At 34.1% G+C, this 17,551-nt stretch overlaps 3 protein-coding genes and 1 non-coding gene across 4 annotated transcripts; 1 reads left to right on the top strand and 3 right to left on the bottom strand.

Moving 5' to 3' along the window:
• Positions 1-31: 31 nt before the first annotated feature.
• On the bottom strand, positions 32-3,362 carry LOC145636413 (pentatricopeptide repeat-containing protein At1g11630, mitochondrial-like). Its single transcript, XM_081687972.1, has 2 exons — positions 2,866-3,362; positions 32-1,302 (listed from the first exon to the last, which is right to left on the bottom strand). The coding sequence occupies exons 1-2, from the start codon at positions 3,227-3,229 to the stop codon at positions 464-466; spliced, it is 1,203 nt and encodes a 400-aa protein (XP_081544098.1). The 5' UTR covers positions 3,230-3,362; the 3' UTR covers positions 32-463.
• Positions 3,363-4,124: 762 nt separating this feature from the next.
• TRNAW-CCA (transfer RNA tryptophan (anticodon CCA)) lies at positions 4,125-4,196 on the bottom strand. Its single transcript has one exon. It is a non-coding gene; the product is annotated as a tRNA-Trp (tRNA).
• Positions 4,197-5,670: 1,474 nt separating this feature from the next.
• Positions 5,671-9,834, top strand: LOC145635379 (tobamovirus multiplication protein 1-like). Its single transcript, XM_081686659.1, has 11 exons — positions 5,671-5,988; positions 6,682-6,772; positions 6,863-6,915; positions 7,786-7,878; positions 8,000-8,071; positions 8,178-8,250; positions 8,332-8,380; positions 8,491-8,554; positions 8,971-9,024; positions 9,281-9,358; positions 9,458-9,834. The coding sequence occupies exons 1-11, from the start codon at positions 5,836-5,838 to the stop codon at positions 9,548-9,550; spliced, it is 873 nt and encodes a 290-aa protein (XP_081542785.1). The 5' UTR covers positions 5,671-5,835; the 3' UTR covers positions 9,551-9,834.
• A 736-nt stretch (positions 9,835-10,570) lies between these two features.
• Positions 10,571-14,693, bottom strand: LOC145636416 (derlin-2.2). Its single transcript, XM_081687977.1, has 6 exons — positions 14,451-14,693; positions 12,775-12,874; positions 12,015-12,229; positions 11,830-11,913; positions 11,554-11,607; positions 10,571-10,944 (listed from the first exon to the last, which is right to left on the bottom strand). The coding sequence occupies exons 1-6, from the start codon at positions 14,547-14,549 to the stop codon at positions 10,762-10,764; spliced, it is 735 nt and encodes a 244-aa protein (XP_081544103.1). The 5' UTR covers positions 14,550-14,693; the 3' UTR covers positions 10,571-10,761.
• Positions 14,694-17,551: the final 2,858 nt, after the last annotated feature.

The raw sequence follows: 17,551 nt of genomic DNA on the forward strand, positions 1-17,551 counted from the left end.
CCTGAAGCTGTAGAGGTATTAATTGTATATCTTTGTATCTCAATAGCTATAATAATCACCTCAGCTAAGGAAGTAATGGAGTAATACAAATTACAAAACATGCTACACAGAGCTGTTTAAAAATAATCGTCTACAAAATAGCAAAACTGTTTGTATATGTTCTCTAGCTAGATTTCACAAATTATTGCTGCTTTCAAAACAATAATTAGAATAGCAATGATGAGAGTGGCCATTCAAAAAGCACCATCACTAGGTCAACAAAGAAAAGATTCTAAGGAAACATCAGTAAGCAAAAAGAGCTAATGACCTTATCTTATGTCGAAAAAGCTTAGTATCCAGGCTTAAGAACCAAGAGGAGCTTTTACAAAATATGAAGTAGTATCCAAGCAGACATCTCGGCTACAATGTTATTAATTGTATGATATCCAACAAAGCATGTGAAGATCAACTCTTTGGTCCCCTCCTACTGTGATAGCTTCTCTTCAGTTTCTTTCCAAAGATCAGCATTGTTTGGGAATTTCCCCTTCATTAGAGCAACAAGCTCCTTAGCTTCATCAGCCTTTGATACGCTCACCAGACCGTCCACAAGAGATTTCATGGTAGTAAAATTCGGGACCCAATTCTTCTCTATACTCTCCTTGGCAATCTGCAATGCAGTTTCGTAATCACCACCTTGGCACAAGAAGTATATAAGAGTAAAGTAGCAATTAGTGTCTGGTTTACATCCATGGTTGATCATTCTCTTAAACAATGCCTTTGCATCCTCAAGCTTCCCTTCCCTACAGAACCCATGGATCAAATTAGTGTAGGTATTTGAATTCGGCTTGATATGCCTTTCAAGCATCCCATCTAACAGAGCCTTAGCCTCGAATGACCTTCCCAACTTACACAAACTCTGGATCCTGACATTATATGTGCTGAGCCCTGGTTTCAACCCATGCTCTTTCATTAACTCTAGTACTTTTCCCACATCCTCAAACTTCTGCTCCTTGTAAAACCCAGAAATCATATGAGTGAATGTTGTTACATTTGGCTTAAAATTATTTCTCCCCATCTCAGCCAAGATTGAATAACCTGAAGTCGACTCACCCGCCTCACAAAAAGCCTTGATCACAGTATTATAAGTTTCAATATCAGGCTGAATGTTATACGTTTTTGGAAAATCCGTAAAAATTCTCTTGACCTTGTTAGTTTTCTTAGCAACAATGCAAGAAAACAACAGAGCATTGAGTGATTTGACAGTCCTATGTATACCCAGTTCTTCCATTTGCTGAAAAGTATCAATGGCATTTTGAAGCATACCTGCAAACAGCATTGTTCATCAGTTTGTTGGCCAAAAAAAAAAGATAAACTGAAACTCCGGGTCTAGGCATCTAAATTAGAAACAAAAACACACCATGTTCTAAATTTCTTATCACCTCAAGTTCACTTATCTGAACAGATATTAACCTATCTCAACATATCAAAACTATTAACGGTTGTATGGACAGCAAAGTGGAATAGAAAGGAAAGGGAGGGAAGAAGAAAGAGGGGGGGAGGAGGAAGGGGAGGGAGAAGGTAACATTGGAGTGATTTGGTTAATTAGAGAAGGAGGGAAGATGAATCCTTCAATTTCCCTTCCCCCCTATCAAAAGGTATCCAAAGAAGGGAGGATGAATCCCTTCTTTTCTCTTCTCTTCCTTTCACTCCAATTCTCTCAATCCAAACAATGTGTAAAACTTACCAAATTTATCAGAAACTTGATGCAGTTGCCAGTTATAACTTAACTTGGGTGGCCCCCTATTGAAACACATCTGAAACGTAGATTGTACTAAGGTATCCCTTAGAAACCTATCTGCACTTATAAATTTATTAATGTCCGTATTTGAACTTAATGATATTCTCTTAAGGTGAAAAGATTTGAATTGTTTCACTGACCCACGTATGCCCAGAAAATATTGAGTTCTGAGCTGTCAGATTGACATGCCTTCTTTACTCCATCACATCGGCAAGTTTTAGAGTTAAACAAAATCTGAACATCAAGATTAAGAACCACCACATAAATTACTCCATCGCGTACCCTTGTATACCTCCATTTTTTATTACCCTAATAATTGCATACTCATTCTAGCTTGCCCAAACCATAGACTTTCCCTCTTAACTGTGTTATATACTTATATCATTAATCATTATATGTGAAATCCCTCATTTAAAACTATCTTTCAGAGCCAAATTCAGCCAGAGCAATGTAACTGAATCACAAAGTTCAAACATTATAAATTTCCCACCATAGTCATCTCCCGAATCCTGTTCCAACCCCATTCAACTTCACCCAACACATACATCAGTCCAAACTGACAAATAAACCCAGAAACCTAGTTTTGGCATCTAAAAGGGATTTCAATTCACAGTTCAGACCAATTCAGTTTGCAAATTTGTTCATAAAAAGCTGTTAGAAGCAGTAATGTCATCACTTCTATCTTTGAAGGTAAAATTAAGTCTAACCCACCTTCAACCTCAAGGAATGAACAGAATATATACATTATCCAACTCCTCATAATTTGACTTTGCACTGACCCAACACACTACTCAGCAAAAATTATTACTTTGAAACAATACTGAGGAATTAAATTCAAATTCATCAAACTAGCAGCAAATTTGAAGCTAAACCAAGAATTTACACATTTCTAGCAATAACAATTGATTAATTACTCAATTCATCATTTCCAATACCCAAATCCAATTTTAAATCAAACACAAAACAATATTTTCCTATTAATTCATTCCTCAATTCATAGTTCTCGCAACAACCCAAATCAACAATATTGCTTAATAATCTAATAAAATGAAGAAATTGATAAGAAAATGAAGAGAAACGTTTCATACCAGCTTGCCCATATAGTACAATAGAATGTGAAATGAAACGTTCGTTTCGCAAATCTGGGCGTTTCTTAAGATCCTCAATAAAAACGCGAATACCCTCGAAGTAATTCGATTCAGTGAGCTTAGAAACGGCGACAGAAAAACAGATGCGATCAAGGTGAGATTCAGGGGTTAAGGAAGCTGCTCTACAAATGTCGAGGATTTTTTCTGGGTTTTTCTCGGTTTTTAGGAGAGAAAGAGCTGCCCTAGATTTCTCTTTGCTTGTTAAGATTGTTTTGGAATCCGAGCTTAGGATTGATGAGGGAGATAATGAGTAGTTTCGGAGTTGAAGAATTGATCTTGATCGAAATCTGGCGAATAACGCCATTGTTGAAGGTTGAAGAAAGGTTGAGGAGAGAGAAAGAATAGGGTTTTAGTTTTGGCTTTTGGGGGGGTTTATGAAGTTTTATGCAGAATTGGGTGCTACTCGAGTGGAGTTGGCTAGTGACTAGTGAGGGTGCAATTGATAGACTCGTTGCACTTAAATGGATACGGAAATAACACACTTTAAACTCGAGAAATTTGTGCCGTTAAAAATATGAATATTGTAAAAATGAAATTTTTGTTGACTTGCTAGCTTAGGACTTTAGGAGAGAAATTTTGTGTGATTTTTATGTAAGATAGAAGGTACTAGTAATAGATTACTGCTAGTCTGCTAATGTGGTAAATTCGTAAACGATTGTGTCTCTAAATATCTTTTACTATTTATGTGTTCAAAAAAAGAGAAAAGAGAAAACTTCATTTTGAATGTAAGAAATGCATTGAAATTGTTAACTTGTAAATATCGGATACAGATACATCACCTATATAAAGTGTTTATACAACTAAATATCTCATAAACACGTAAAAGCTAATAATAGTCTAATACATCTCTACGTTGCAAATTTTGCATATCCAATGAACCATGAGCATTTTGACAAAGAATCAACTTTTTTTTTTCCATGATTAACCTAGTTAGTGAATGCAATTGTGCATTAGATAAAGGGATTGTTTCATTCATTGTGTGTCCCTAATATAAATGAAAGTGAATACTTCATTTACATGTGAGAAATGCAACCAATTTATTCATTTGATAAGCTATCTAATAATTAAAGTCTTAACTTTTGCCAAAATAAATAAATACAGTAATAAATAAAAATAGCAGGTTAAATCCAACCCATAAAATCAAATAAATATAAATGAACAAAAAAATGAAAAAAATATCCGTATTAGGATCGGGGGTTTGAACCCGACGTGAATCGAACACGCAACCTTCTGATCTGGAGTCAGACGCGCTACCATTGCGCCACGGATCCTGTTGTTGACTAATTAGCTTCCTTAATTAATATTACAAGACACTAATTACTATTTACTGCAGTAATTTTTTTATTATTCCTAAATTACTTTCGCATTGGACTTTATATAATCTAAGATTTATTATCAGATTGGATTTAATATCATTCGCTGATTGAATTTGCTATAATTTTTGGTTTACAGGATTATGATGATTCATGAATATGATTATATTTTGCAAAACCAGTTATTATTGAATTTAAACTATCTTTGTTAATTTAAGGCTATTTATTGTACAATTTATGACATAAATATGAGATTGTATTGTGAAGCGATTACTTGTTTGGCTCGTAAATACTCCATATGTGATTATAATTTATACATACTCATATAATTTATACAACTTTAACAAGGTGGTTTCAATGCTCTAATATTATCTTTTTGTTCAAAATAGGGACTTTTAATCTTTGAATTCTTTCATGATTCCATGACTGTCTAAATAAACAAGACCTTATACCCTAATCAGACTTCGACCCCTCACGATTTTTTTTAGTCTAGTTTTTATGTGACAAACGCTTGGAAGTGAGAGGGGTACGATAAGAGATCTTCGCCATCTTCATCCCCCTTTTTAGTCTAGTTTACACAACCTTGTTTAGTACTCCATATTATACAACCCCCCCCCCCCCCCCTTTTTTTTTTTGGTAAGATTAAAAAAATTAAAAAAAAAAAAAAAAAAAAAACACACACACACTATTAAATGTGCACCTCTTAGGCTCTTACATATTAAGGGTCTATTCTCTTCAGCTTAATTTCAGTTCAGCTCCAATCAATTCAGTTCAGTTCATTTCCTAATTTTCTTCTCTCATAAACATTTAAGTTCAGTTTAGTTTAGTTCAGTTCAACTCCAATCAATTCAGTTCAACTCTAATCAGTTCAGCTCAGTTTAGTTCAGTTCAGCTCCAATCAATTCAGTTCAACTCAGTTCCGTGAATCAAAATAGGCCCTAAGTCAACTCAATTACAGTCAACAATTTAGAGTACATGAAGGAGGAAAGAAATTCCCCTAGTACCCTTACTCCCAAACAATTGCAATACGTTATGGAGTATACATATATCCTTATGTATTTAATAATACTGTACGAGTATTCATATACTATCTCCGTTTTTAATTTGTTGACACGCTTTGACTTTAGCAATATTCACACACTTTCCTTTGACCGTGTTTTGTGATTTATACGTAATGAAAAATATAGTTACGTGGAATCTTGTTAAACTCGTCACGGTATATATTTTCAAAATATCAACTTTTTAGAATTTTTCTTATCAATAATTAGAGATATTAATGATTGAATTTGTACATGGACAAACGTGATTAAAGAAACGTGTCAACTACAAAGAAACGGATGAAGTATTAATTTTAGACAATTGGACGAGGGAATAAAGTTTCAAAATTGAAATTGAATCTAAAATCAAAAGCTTTAGGTATCCACTAGTCAATTCAAGCATTGACCTTGCAAGAAACCCACAAGACTGGTTGGCAATGAGCTTTATTCAAAACACTGGATGCTGACTTCCACTAATCTGCAGTGATTCATCTTCTCCAACTTTTTAACCCAGAAACAAATTATTCTGGGCAACTCAGAAAATTTTGTGGGAATCAACAATGACATCTGAATTTGAGAAATTGGTGAATAATGTTGAAATTGGAAGGTTAATTACAAGCTGGTGGAATGAAATCAATGACTCAGTTGGGTGGCAAGATGCCATCTTTTTCACTCTTTCTGCTCTTTTTACCCTTATTTCTTCTGTTGCACTGGTAAGTGGTAACTCTCTCTTCCCTAGAATGTTTAAATTTTTTGTTGAATGGTTAAATTTGTAGTATGCTGAGAAATTTATGTTGGGTTTTCTTTATTTTAATTTTTTATGACTAAATTTTATTGGAAAACGTGAATTTTGATTGTTACAATGATGAAAATGCTTGTGTTTGGATGATATTGGGAATTGGGATTAGTCTATGGGAGTTTGTAAATTTTTGGTAAGGGTGTAATTAATTTAAATTAAATACTAAGTCCGATTAAAATCGAGCCGAATTATTTTTGTTTAGATTGAATGTTTTGGACTAGACTTTCTTACAAAGTTGGATTTTTGGTTTGATCATGAATTTGATAAATTTGCTCTTTTTTTTTTACTCATTTAGCCAGTTTTGTTTTGTTATATTATGGCAGATAATCTTCTGTTTAATGTTGGAAAAAGGGGAGGAAGGGTGAGAAGAATGATAATTGGTCTAACTAACATTCTTTGAAATTTATAATGCCAAGATGTTTGTATCTATTTAATGTATGGTGAGGAAACTTGAAAATTCGATATTCGGTGTGTTTGCCACTTTGCCAGTGAGCTTACTGCTTGTGTTTTTTTTTTTTTTTAATATGGCAATGGAGAATCACTGTAATGGACTTTTGCAAAGTAACTGTTTTCTGGTTGTTCTCAATTATTAGTTTATAATCTGCAGGTCCAGTTAATTAGAATCGAGTTGAGAGTTCCCGAGTATAGATGGACTTTACAGAAGGTGTTTCATCTTATGAACTTCATTGTAAATGGAGGTGAGGCTAGATTCTGTATTTGTAATTTTCTGAGTAAAATGGTTATTATTTGTTCCTATTTGTTCTGACAATGACATTTATATTTTTCAGTTCGGGCAATTGTATTTGGCCTGCACAAGCAAGTATTTATTTTGAGTCCTAGGGTAAGTTTTCTTTCATACCTTAGACGTTCTTTCCTTAACGCTGGTGTTGGTGTTTTTTACACTCTATGGCTCTATGCACTGTGAATTGGTCATAATGTGATTAACAATCAATATGTATTTTGATACTGTACAAGCTAAGAAACCAAATGCAATCATGAAATTGGCAGTACAATTAGTCTATCATTCCATCCATCGCTGTATAAGTTCATAACAGACCTTCATTAGGGGTTATATTAAAGACTCTGAGTTGAGATACAATAACCATCTTCACTGTGTATGTTTTTACTTCCTTAACATGCAATAAGTAATCTTTAATTTTAATGTATGGTTTTAAAAGCATTTAAGGATGGAGGGAGTATCAGTTTATTATCACAATTTCTCTCTGTAGTCTGACATGCCAATGTAACCATCATGCTGGATTACTGGGGGATTTCTGGTATGCCTTGTAATGACTGAAAAAGACTATTACTTGTATATTCCTTGTACAAGTATATACTGCCATTTATGATTCTTAATTCCCATTGATTAGTTAGGGACTTAGCTGACAAAATTTATACATATATGCTTATGTTATTGTTTCATTTGAAGGTTTATTTTTTAGAATGTTTAGTTCAAACCGTAAAACCTTGACATCATGTCTTTGCCATCATCCATATTTGTCTCTCATGTTGGCCCATGAGTCTATGACTCGCTTTTCTTGAATGCATAAATCTTCTCCAGCTATCACTTACCAGGAGTTGTCTCTTTTGATAGAAGTCTCTGAGCAAATTCTAGAGCATGCAAATTTTGACACAATGCACTTTATTCTGTATCTTTGGAAAATTTGTACAGAAATGTGCATTGACATGTTGTGTGTCTATCCTATGATAGGTTTTAATGTTGGTGTTACTGGATCTTCCCGGACTTCTATTTTTCTCCACATATACTCTCCTTGTCCTATTTTGGGCAGAGATTGATCATCAGGTAGAGTCTAATTTGATGTTTCCATGCTTACATTTGGTACCAAAGTTGTAAGTTTGTAACAGACAACATCTCATTATAGCTCCTTTGCCGCCTAACAAGTGATTACTAATTTAATCATCAGGCTAGATATCTACCAGCTGATAAATTGAGGCTTGTTTACATATTGCTCAATGCTGGAATTTACTTCATACAGGTTTATTACAACTCACATTTACTTGTATTTTTCTTATGTCAGTGATTTGTTACCAGTTTATTTTTAAGGGGTTTGAATACATGATATTAATATTTTGTTCTTTCAGGTTTGCATCTGGATTTTTCTTTGGCTGTATAACAATGAAATAGTGGAAACCGTTGGACGGATCTTTATTGCAGGTTCTTTTTTTCGTTAATGATGATATTTTGTTTTGGGACCACTATATCCGTACTCTCTCATACTTCTTTAAATTCTGTCAGCTGTCTCACTTGTTGCTGCGATCAGTTTCTTGTTCTATGATGGACGAAGGTCAGATTTTAAATGTTTGATCCTCTAAAGTTGAACACCGATGCATATTTGTTATACCAATCTACTTTGTAATTGTGTTTACTAGTCGTGTTTTCCTTGAATGACTCCAGATTATTTCTAATGCTGAGACAGTTCCCAATTGAATCTAAAGGGAGAAGTAAGAAACTATATGAGGTTTGTGCTTTTATCTGAAACATTTTTAGTCCAGTATCTCACATAGATTTTTGATGGATTGCATTTTCTCCATACACAGATTAGTCTTTTAAAGAATTGGATTGAGTAGAAACCTTTAATCCTCTGCCTAAAATCAGATTTTCATACTTCTAATCATGTTTTCAAAAGTGTAAACAGATAAATTCAATTTCTAACATTAGTTGAAAACCTTGAAACTTGACATACATTTGAGGCTAGTCAATTTCTACAATCTCAGAACTAGAATTTTGAACAGATTCTAGCGTGCCTTTAGTAACGAACCAAAGCTGAACCAGCCGCATCCAAATCCCAATATTTCATATTCCCTCTCCTCATCCTCCAATTTCTTTTTTTCCCATAAGATAAAGATCTTAACTTGCAGTTTCTGACATTGTCAGGTTGGATCAGTAGCAGCTGTATGTTTCACCTGCTTTCTCATAAGATGTATTGTGGTGAGCTTCTTCTTCTTCACTGAGGTGTCATAAAAGTCTTTTTGCTGATTTTCTATGTTTGAGCTTAAACTATCAATGTTGCTTCTTGCTCCTATTTACCTTTTCTGCTTAACTTGGTAAGGAGTATTTTGGACTCTATTTCACACCAATTACTCGACACTTCAACATGTTTGGATACATACCTGTGTCTGAAACAAGTATCCAAGTATGTTAATACTGTGATTAGGCAATGTGTATTGACGTTCACCTGATATAGGTACTCGTATCTGCATTTGATGCGGATGCCTCCCTCGATGTATTGGATCATCCAATCCTGGACTTTTTCTATTACATGGTATAATTTTTACTCCCATCAAATTATTGTTTTTAAGCCTAAATCCGACATGCTACATGTACCTGAGACATTTTTTTGCCAATTATACTATTGATGCAGCTTGTTGAGATCTTACCTTCGGCACTGGTCCTTTTCATCTTGCGGAAGCTGCCTCCAAAAAGAATCTCAGGCATATATCACCCAATCTGTTAAACTCAGGCACCACATCTTCAGCCCTGCGGTTGATGTTTTCCTTTGGAATGCAATTCTCCTCAATTGCAAGAGTTAAGACACTGCACAACATTGAGCTTCATCAAATTTTGTCACAAAGAAATTCTCGACTATTGATCTGGTATGCCCTAAGAAAATCATAAGTCTTTAGCAAATGACAACACTTTGCAGCTAAACAATGGGAAGTTTTTCCCAAATTTTTGTATGGTTCTATGGGATTATGTTATAGCTAGAAGGGCATATATGTGATGGATTTCTTTGTTGCTTCAGTGGTTGCAAATTGCACTACGCAAAGATGGTTCAAAAACTAAGCACAAAGTTTCGTGCCAACTCTTTTGCTGCACAAATCTTGTTTAGGGCCAATCCTGAATTGTTATCCTTTTAACTAGAAAGAAGCATAGGATACTTGGTAAAACTTTTCTCCGAATGAAAACTCAACTCTGGGTTTTTCCCTTACTTTGAGTCGCCTTCCGTAGACAATGCTTACCACCATAACAATAAATCGCTTTAGGGGAGATAGTGATATGGACTAATGCGTTATGAAACCACCTTTGTATAACATAATAATCGCCTTTCAACAATATACTACCTCCGTTAATGGTTATCTGCAACTTTGGAAGTGATAACCATGAGCGGAGGTGGTAAGAAAAGACTCAATAGTACTTGATTCATCAAAGTTGCCTTTACATAATATAGAGTTCACCTCTCGAGTATACAATAATATAATGAAGATTAGAAGTTTACGAGCAATTGGCAAATGAAAAGGCAGATCAAAGAAAAACAATATGCCTCCCAAATTCGAATTAATCCACACATCTCATTCCAAGATTGTCTTGAACACAAAAAAAGTCGTATCTCAAACTCTCAAATCATAAGCACAAAAGAAGTGTTGGAAATTTAACAAATGCACGGAGAATAGGCCTACACTATGGAAAATATCCAGTGACTTAGCTTTGACTGGAAAAAAGTCAAATTGGTCAAACTGGAAGTTTACAGTACAGCTACAATGTAACAATGCTACATTCCCAACAGAGTAATCATCACTGTCACAATAATTAACATTAGCCTATAGTTAGTCATCAGTTAAATGAAATCTTGCAACGGCAACAACCGTGTTCAGCCCCAACTATCGCCGCATATAAAATAATTACAAGAAAACACAAGGCTATAGAGTCTTGGGTTTTAAGAAGAGCTTAATCTTGATGAAGCTCGTCTGCTGCAGGGGCTGCAAAACGGACGTTCCCGGGCTGTGCTACCACAACAGGCTCATCAGCAAACAGCGCTTTGATAAAGGACGGAGTTTTAAGAGGGCGACGACCTGTCATTCTTGGATATACATCTTCAAGGAAATAATAAGCATGTCCAGCAATCATTCCCTGCAAACCAGAACCATTAATTGTTGTTGCCAATGGAGTCCAAGAAAAGACTAGCAAAGTTCATAACTTATGCAGGATATCGAGATACAAAATCATCTCTATATATTTATATGGACATCATTTATTAGAACCACTATAAATCACGTAGGCAAAACATGACAAGAAACAGTTGATCCCAGACTCTAGAAAGGTTTTCATAAGGAAAATTGACAAAAATGAACCACTACATATTAGCCTTTACTCAAAACAACCCTGACTTATTCGAAACCCTTATTAATGACCCTCAAGTGGAAAATCTCTCATAAGAAAGCTTTACTCTTAACAGTAGGTTAACAGCATTAAATTTAATGCACCGGTACTTATTTGGTATTCCAATTTTACCACAAAACACAGTCCTCAATGATAAGACCTGAAGTGGACAACCAAAAAAAATAAGAATTTGAGGGTGACATTAAGCTATGCAGTTGAAATTGCCTTGTCTACCCTTGAAAAGTTCAATTTCTTTACAGATTAACTTTGTAATTAACAAAGATTCCAAATACATAGAATATGAAATCTAACCAACCACCAAATTTCGTTAAAAGATACAAAAAGGTTTAAAGGAGATACCAGAAGGTCGACCCAGGGGCTGGCGCCAACCAGGATAGAGAATCCCAACAGCACCTGAAATTAGAGAAAGCAATTTAGTATTTTGTATATGATTATACTTGCAGATAGCAATTAATTATCGAAAAGGCGGCCAGCATTGCGCGTTGTGACAATGAGTACAACTTAGATACACGAACCTAGAGGTTTTATATGCAATATTTTACAGTTGTATATTTGGTTTCCATGATTTTAATAACAGGCACAAAGCAGATACTTTTATCCTAATGCAGTTCTTACCCATGGAAGATAAGCTGCGGTAAATGTAAAGAGGCCCAAGAAGCTCATATGGATAAAAGGATTTTGCTTGCTCCACACATACACCTGCATATTAACCAAAAATATGAGGGCACCGTAAAAGAGCAGATACCACTATGGCACTATTGATGCAAAAAATGGACACAAGGAAAAGAAAAAAAACTGACCATCATAAATGTCAAAGAATTGCTCAAGAATATGATTCTTGCAAACGACTCAGACACATATGGTATCATTCCTCCAACAAGAACAATTCCAGTCAGAACAGTAGCCCCAAACAAGAGCATGTAAAAGAAATCTGCAGTCCTTCCCCGGAATGAGTTTTCCTCCAGAAGTTTGCAATATCGCGCGAGAAAGAACATGTGGAAGAGAAAGTCCAAATCTAACAAGAAGAAGAATTCATATTGAAGTAAACAAATCAGCTCCAGTGAACTAATTCTGGCCACCCACTAATCAGAGTATCAAATGTTTGGTTCAAGAATAGGCAATTAGGCAAATATAACTTCCTAAATTTGACTAAGATTTTCCTAAAAAATTGATATTACTTTCTGGGTATCAATGCCTAGCTCTTTTAAGAGGTGCAATTTTTTATCATTTCTATCACTCCTTTTAACATTTATGTTTTCCCATCCAAGACAGCCAAGGTTAAACAAAGAGTACAAATTAAAAAAATAAAAACATTTGTAATTGTTAAAGTCATATTACAGACTTAACTTACTTACAATTAAAGACTTGTAGGGTAATTACATTTAACCAGATGTGCAAGACCTCTATCCAACAATGTGAAAGAAATGCTTGCACAAGACGAGAAAAACTCACAAACCCCAATGGATAATCATATACAGCATAAGGCAACTAAACATCACATGAACAGATAACTTCAGCCAAAAGTTGATGGGAGAAAAAAGAAGAAAAATGTGAAATTACCCATTTTTCGGAAGTACAAGAAGTTTGTTACAAGTCGCCAAAATTGATACTGCTTCATTACTAACCGTGGATTCAAGTACAGGTTGTACGGGGAAATAATCTGCAAATCATTAAAATACATATCATGTGTATTTGTATTTCCAGATAAATGCATGACAAAGTTATCAATAGGAAGTAGTTAACTTTACAAATTAATTACTACTTTAAAATAAAAGAATATATTAATGACAGTCTGACACAGGTGGAATGTTGAGTCTAAAATATAGAGAAGTTGAAGGCAGATCTGTAATTCACCACATGACCTTTGCCTCACCTTTGCTTTCTAATTCTAAGATAAACAATAATATTAAAATTTTAAATACTAGCCTGTATTTCGTATCAAACTTCAGAGACAAACACTTATGTTACAAACTGATATTGGTATATCAGCATAATAGTACATATTATTACTAAAAGAAAAAAGGCATGCTATCTCTAATATGACTGGAATAGTGCATGCAGCATGCATATACAAATATACATGTTGCTGCCAAACACCAGTCATGTTGCCTTCATCATGTTACATTAGGCCTCTATAAATTGACTTAAAAAAACACCCAAATTCACAAAGCTAATATTTAGTACTTATACAATCAGACTACTCTAAGTCTCTAATGCTATGTTTGGACTGCATTACACAATATAAGCAACAGACAAAAGCAGAAGTGTGTGAATTGGCATTTCTGTATCAGCAAAATATAAGTACTTCACTACGAGTTCCTTTACCTATCACTATAGAGACTCAGTTTCTTTTTTTCATTTTTTTTTTCCTTTTCTTTTTTCTTTTTCAAGGAAAATCGAGAATCTGAGCTATATCAAAACGCTTTATATATAATACTCCGTAGGAATTAACATCTACCGAGCATCTGAGATTCTGAGCTATATCAAAACGCTTTATGGTCAATGATTGAGCATCCTCGCTCCTAACTATGCTACAGCATTTCTAACTATGCCAATTATAACTCAACTATGAATTGAATCTGCTTTGAGCTTCATACTATTAATCTATTATAACAGATAGACACAACGATACTACAAAACCGCAACGACATCCTATCCTGGATTCCTGGAATTCAAACAACAAACATATTACCATAATTTCTTTCGAAACAAAAAAAAAAGTTGTGTATAAAAACCATCCTAAACCCACACAAAAAAAACTTAATTTTCTATGATCTCCGAATTTTCGGACCATCTGAATCAAACAAAATCTCCACTCAAGAAACTAGCAAATAGAGCAAAACCATCTGCCTCAAGCTCATCAACCATAAACATTCTACCAACAAGCTGAACACAATGCCAGAAACTTAATATAATAATATTCAATTACATATCAAACAATAATGCCCAATTCAGAATTACCCTTATTCAAGATTGTAGGCATAAACCCAATTCATATCATCAAAAAATCTAACCCTAATTGTCCCAAAACTAATACAAACAACAAAAATCAAACTATCCCAGAAAATTGAACAATACCCAGTTCAAATTATCAAACAAAAAACCAACCCCAGATGCCCAATTCAATAAAAAAAACCCAAAAAAAAAATCAAAATCCAAGCTCAAAATCAATCAAAACAGCAACAAAAATCAAATAAACTAGAAAATCAATTGAATTATTGATTATTATAACATACATCAAGAGAACATCCGATTGTTGTAACAATTGCAGCAGTAAGATAAGATCGAGTGATGATTGGCATCTGCTTATACCATTCTTCGACCGCTTGAGCCATCTCAAACACTCTTGTATAAACTTCGATTCAATCGAACTGTGTTTGATGTTGCTTAAGAGGAGAGAGAAAGTATTTGGAGTTCGAGCTAATGAATTGGTATTTGTACGCTTTAAATTGAGTTGGGATTAAAATGAAATTTTGCAGGTGAATTTGCGTGAATCATATATATATAGAGAGCCTATTAAATTTCAGATGACATTTGTTTGTCCAATCATACGGCGTGTATATCGCACGACCCAATTGTATTTTCCCGATTCTCTCTAAACTTGATTTTTGTTTATCGTCGTAATTCTTCTATTTTTAAATAGGAAAATGTTATACGTAGCCCTTAGGACTACATATAAGCATTAAATTTACACTTGAAAATTGTAAAAAGTTAAAAAATCATCAAAATATAAACACTAATTTACGCGTGTTTTTGTTATAAATTCCTAATTTTATACAATTCCCAAGAGTATATTTAATGCTTATATATAGCCCTTAGGACTACATATAACATTACCCTTTTAAATATTTGCTCCATTTTTTCAAAATACACATGTCGATGCTAATTTTTAATTAATAATATTTTTAATTAGGAATAAGTATAAATTCTAAAAATTAATAATATATTCATTGAGACGATTCAAACAAGTATCCACAAGTCTTATTTTTTTTCTTATGTATAAATCACAAACATTAGTTAAAGTTGGACAAATAAACAATGCAAAAAGTAGAAATAGAGTAATTAATTAAAATGGAGGGAGTATTAGGCCCTGTTTGATTCACCTTAATTTTGCGGAACTGAAATTATTTTTACTGAATTGAACTTATTTTTACTGAACTGAACTTAATTTTACTGAACTGAAATTATTTTTACTGAACTTAAATTATTTTTACTGGACTAAAATTATTTTTACTGATTTTCTATTATAATTATTCTTTAAGAAAACTGAATTTTACTGAACTGAACTTATTTTTACTGAACTGAAATTATTTTTACTTAATATTATATTTTTAAGGTGAAGAGAACGGGGTCTTACACTAATCTATGCGTGACTGAATGATTCTATTATTAAAATCAAATACGGTGTATAATTGATATTCATAATTTTATCATTTCTATTGTCTGGGGCTGCCAGGTTTATCAATTTGATAAACAATTGAAGTTTATCAAGGGGTAAAAGCGTCATTTTCAGTTGATAATGAAGGGTGTTTATGTAATTTAATAATCACAGTTAACTAGCTGCTGTTATTGTTCCATCTTCATCTTCTTCGTATATTTCCAGCCATTGCACAACAATGGAGACTTTGTCTCTTCCCCACCCACCTTCATCTTCTTTGCCTCCTTCTTCAAGTTGCTAATATGGGGATTTCGCCAACCTCAAGTACCTCCATTTTCGACCACCATTCTCGGCGGCTTCGCCGCCGAATTAAACAAAAACCCTAAGATAAAAGGGAGAAATTAAGGGTATGGTTAACCCTTAAGGGTAGGTGTTTATCGATTGCTTGTGAGCTTTTCTTCCCCCATTGAAATCTCCATTGAAGTTGGTCTAACCTTCTTCCTGAACAAGTGGATGATTGTGAGTTTCACTTCCGTCAAATAACGCCGTGAAGAGTGACAGTTGTACATAAGTACTACACTGAGTTTTTTTTATTATATAAGCTCAAATATCAAGACCAAATATTTACATAATTGTCATTTGATAAACATGTCTTGTTTATCAAATTGATAAACTTGTATTTCCTCCTATTGTCTTATCCTAATTGCAATTTTCTTGTTGCTTCTCTTAGTTCAAATTTCTAATGAGGGATGTTGTGGAGAGTCGGGTCAAGAGCTTGTTTTAACCTTTGGCAGAACTCTTAGCTCGTTGATGACCAGGGGCGTTTCGTACATAGTAACATAGTGGATGGCATGACATCACTTATATGGGGAACATCAATAATTTTAATAGATTAAAGTGGGAATATGGGACTATTGATCAAGTTTTCAATGAGGGACAAAAAATGTATCCTTAATTAGCTTGCTACCCCTTTGAGCTATTATGGATGCATGTAATGACTAGGTAACTTAGGCAACTTCCAAAGACATCTACTATTCAATTAAATCAGCTTATATTACATGCCAGGTAAATGGTGTACGACCGTGTACCTTGGACGCTTTCCATCAAGCTTTTGTTAAAAGTGTGGAAGTTGGATGTTACTCCGAAGGTGCGTCACTTTCTCTAGAGCTAGGGGCAGAACCAAGGGGAGCTGTCGGGCTGAGGGGCATTGACCTCCCCCTTGTTTGGTTATTAATTAAATGCTAGCATCAAATTATTAATTGTATTATAGCTGAGTTGGCTTTGGATGAAAATTGAGCTCTTTAAGTCCCAAATTTATATATTGTCCCTAACACTTCTATTTTTTTTTTTTTTTTTTGTCTCGTTCTTTTTGGACATTTCAATATACTCCGTATTATTCACAAGATACTACTACATAGTTTGCCCCCCTCCCCTAAAAAAAAAAATCTAGTTCTGCCACTGTTTATAGTGAGGGATTTGCTCCAAAAACGGCTTTTAATTGACCACATTATCAGTTTGTGGTGCCAAAGAGAGAGTGAATATGTTTAGCATGTTCTGTTAAGTGTGTAAGGGTACGCGATACGTGGGACAGTGGGAGGATTGTGGCTATAGTTTGCTATTAAATAAAGATGACATGGAGAACATGTGTGAGTTCGTGAAGGGATGGGCAAAGCGGGATTCGAAGTTGCTACAAATGGGGGATTCATGTCGTGCTTATGGTAAAAGCGAAGTAAGATGATATTCTATAAATATTTTACACTCGTTGTAAACTTGTACTTAAATAATTAAAAGTTACTCAAAAATAAATAAAAATTACCTTAGTTAGCGAAAAAAGTAAATTCATCTCAATTGATTAAAGAATACTCTAAAATTACTCAATGTACAACACAATTGTAAATTACATTAATTTAAACAGAGTGTACATAAAAAAAAAAAAATTTAATGTGAAATTTACACTTT

The sequence above is a fragment of the Chenopodium album genome, chromosome 6, assembly GCF_948465745.1.
Source record: "Chenopodium album chromosome 6, dcCheAlbu1.1, whole genome shotgun sequence".
Taxonomy (NCBI): Eukaryota; Viridiplantae; Streptophyta; class Magnoliopsida; order Caryophyllales; family Amaranthaceae; genus Chenopodium; species Chenopodium album.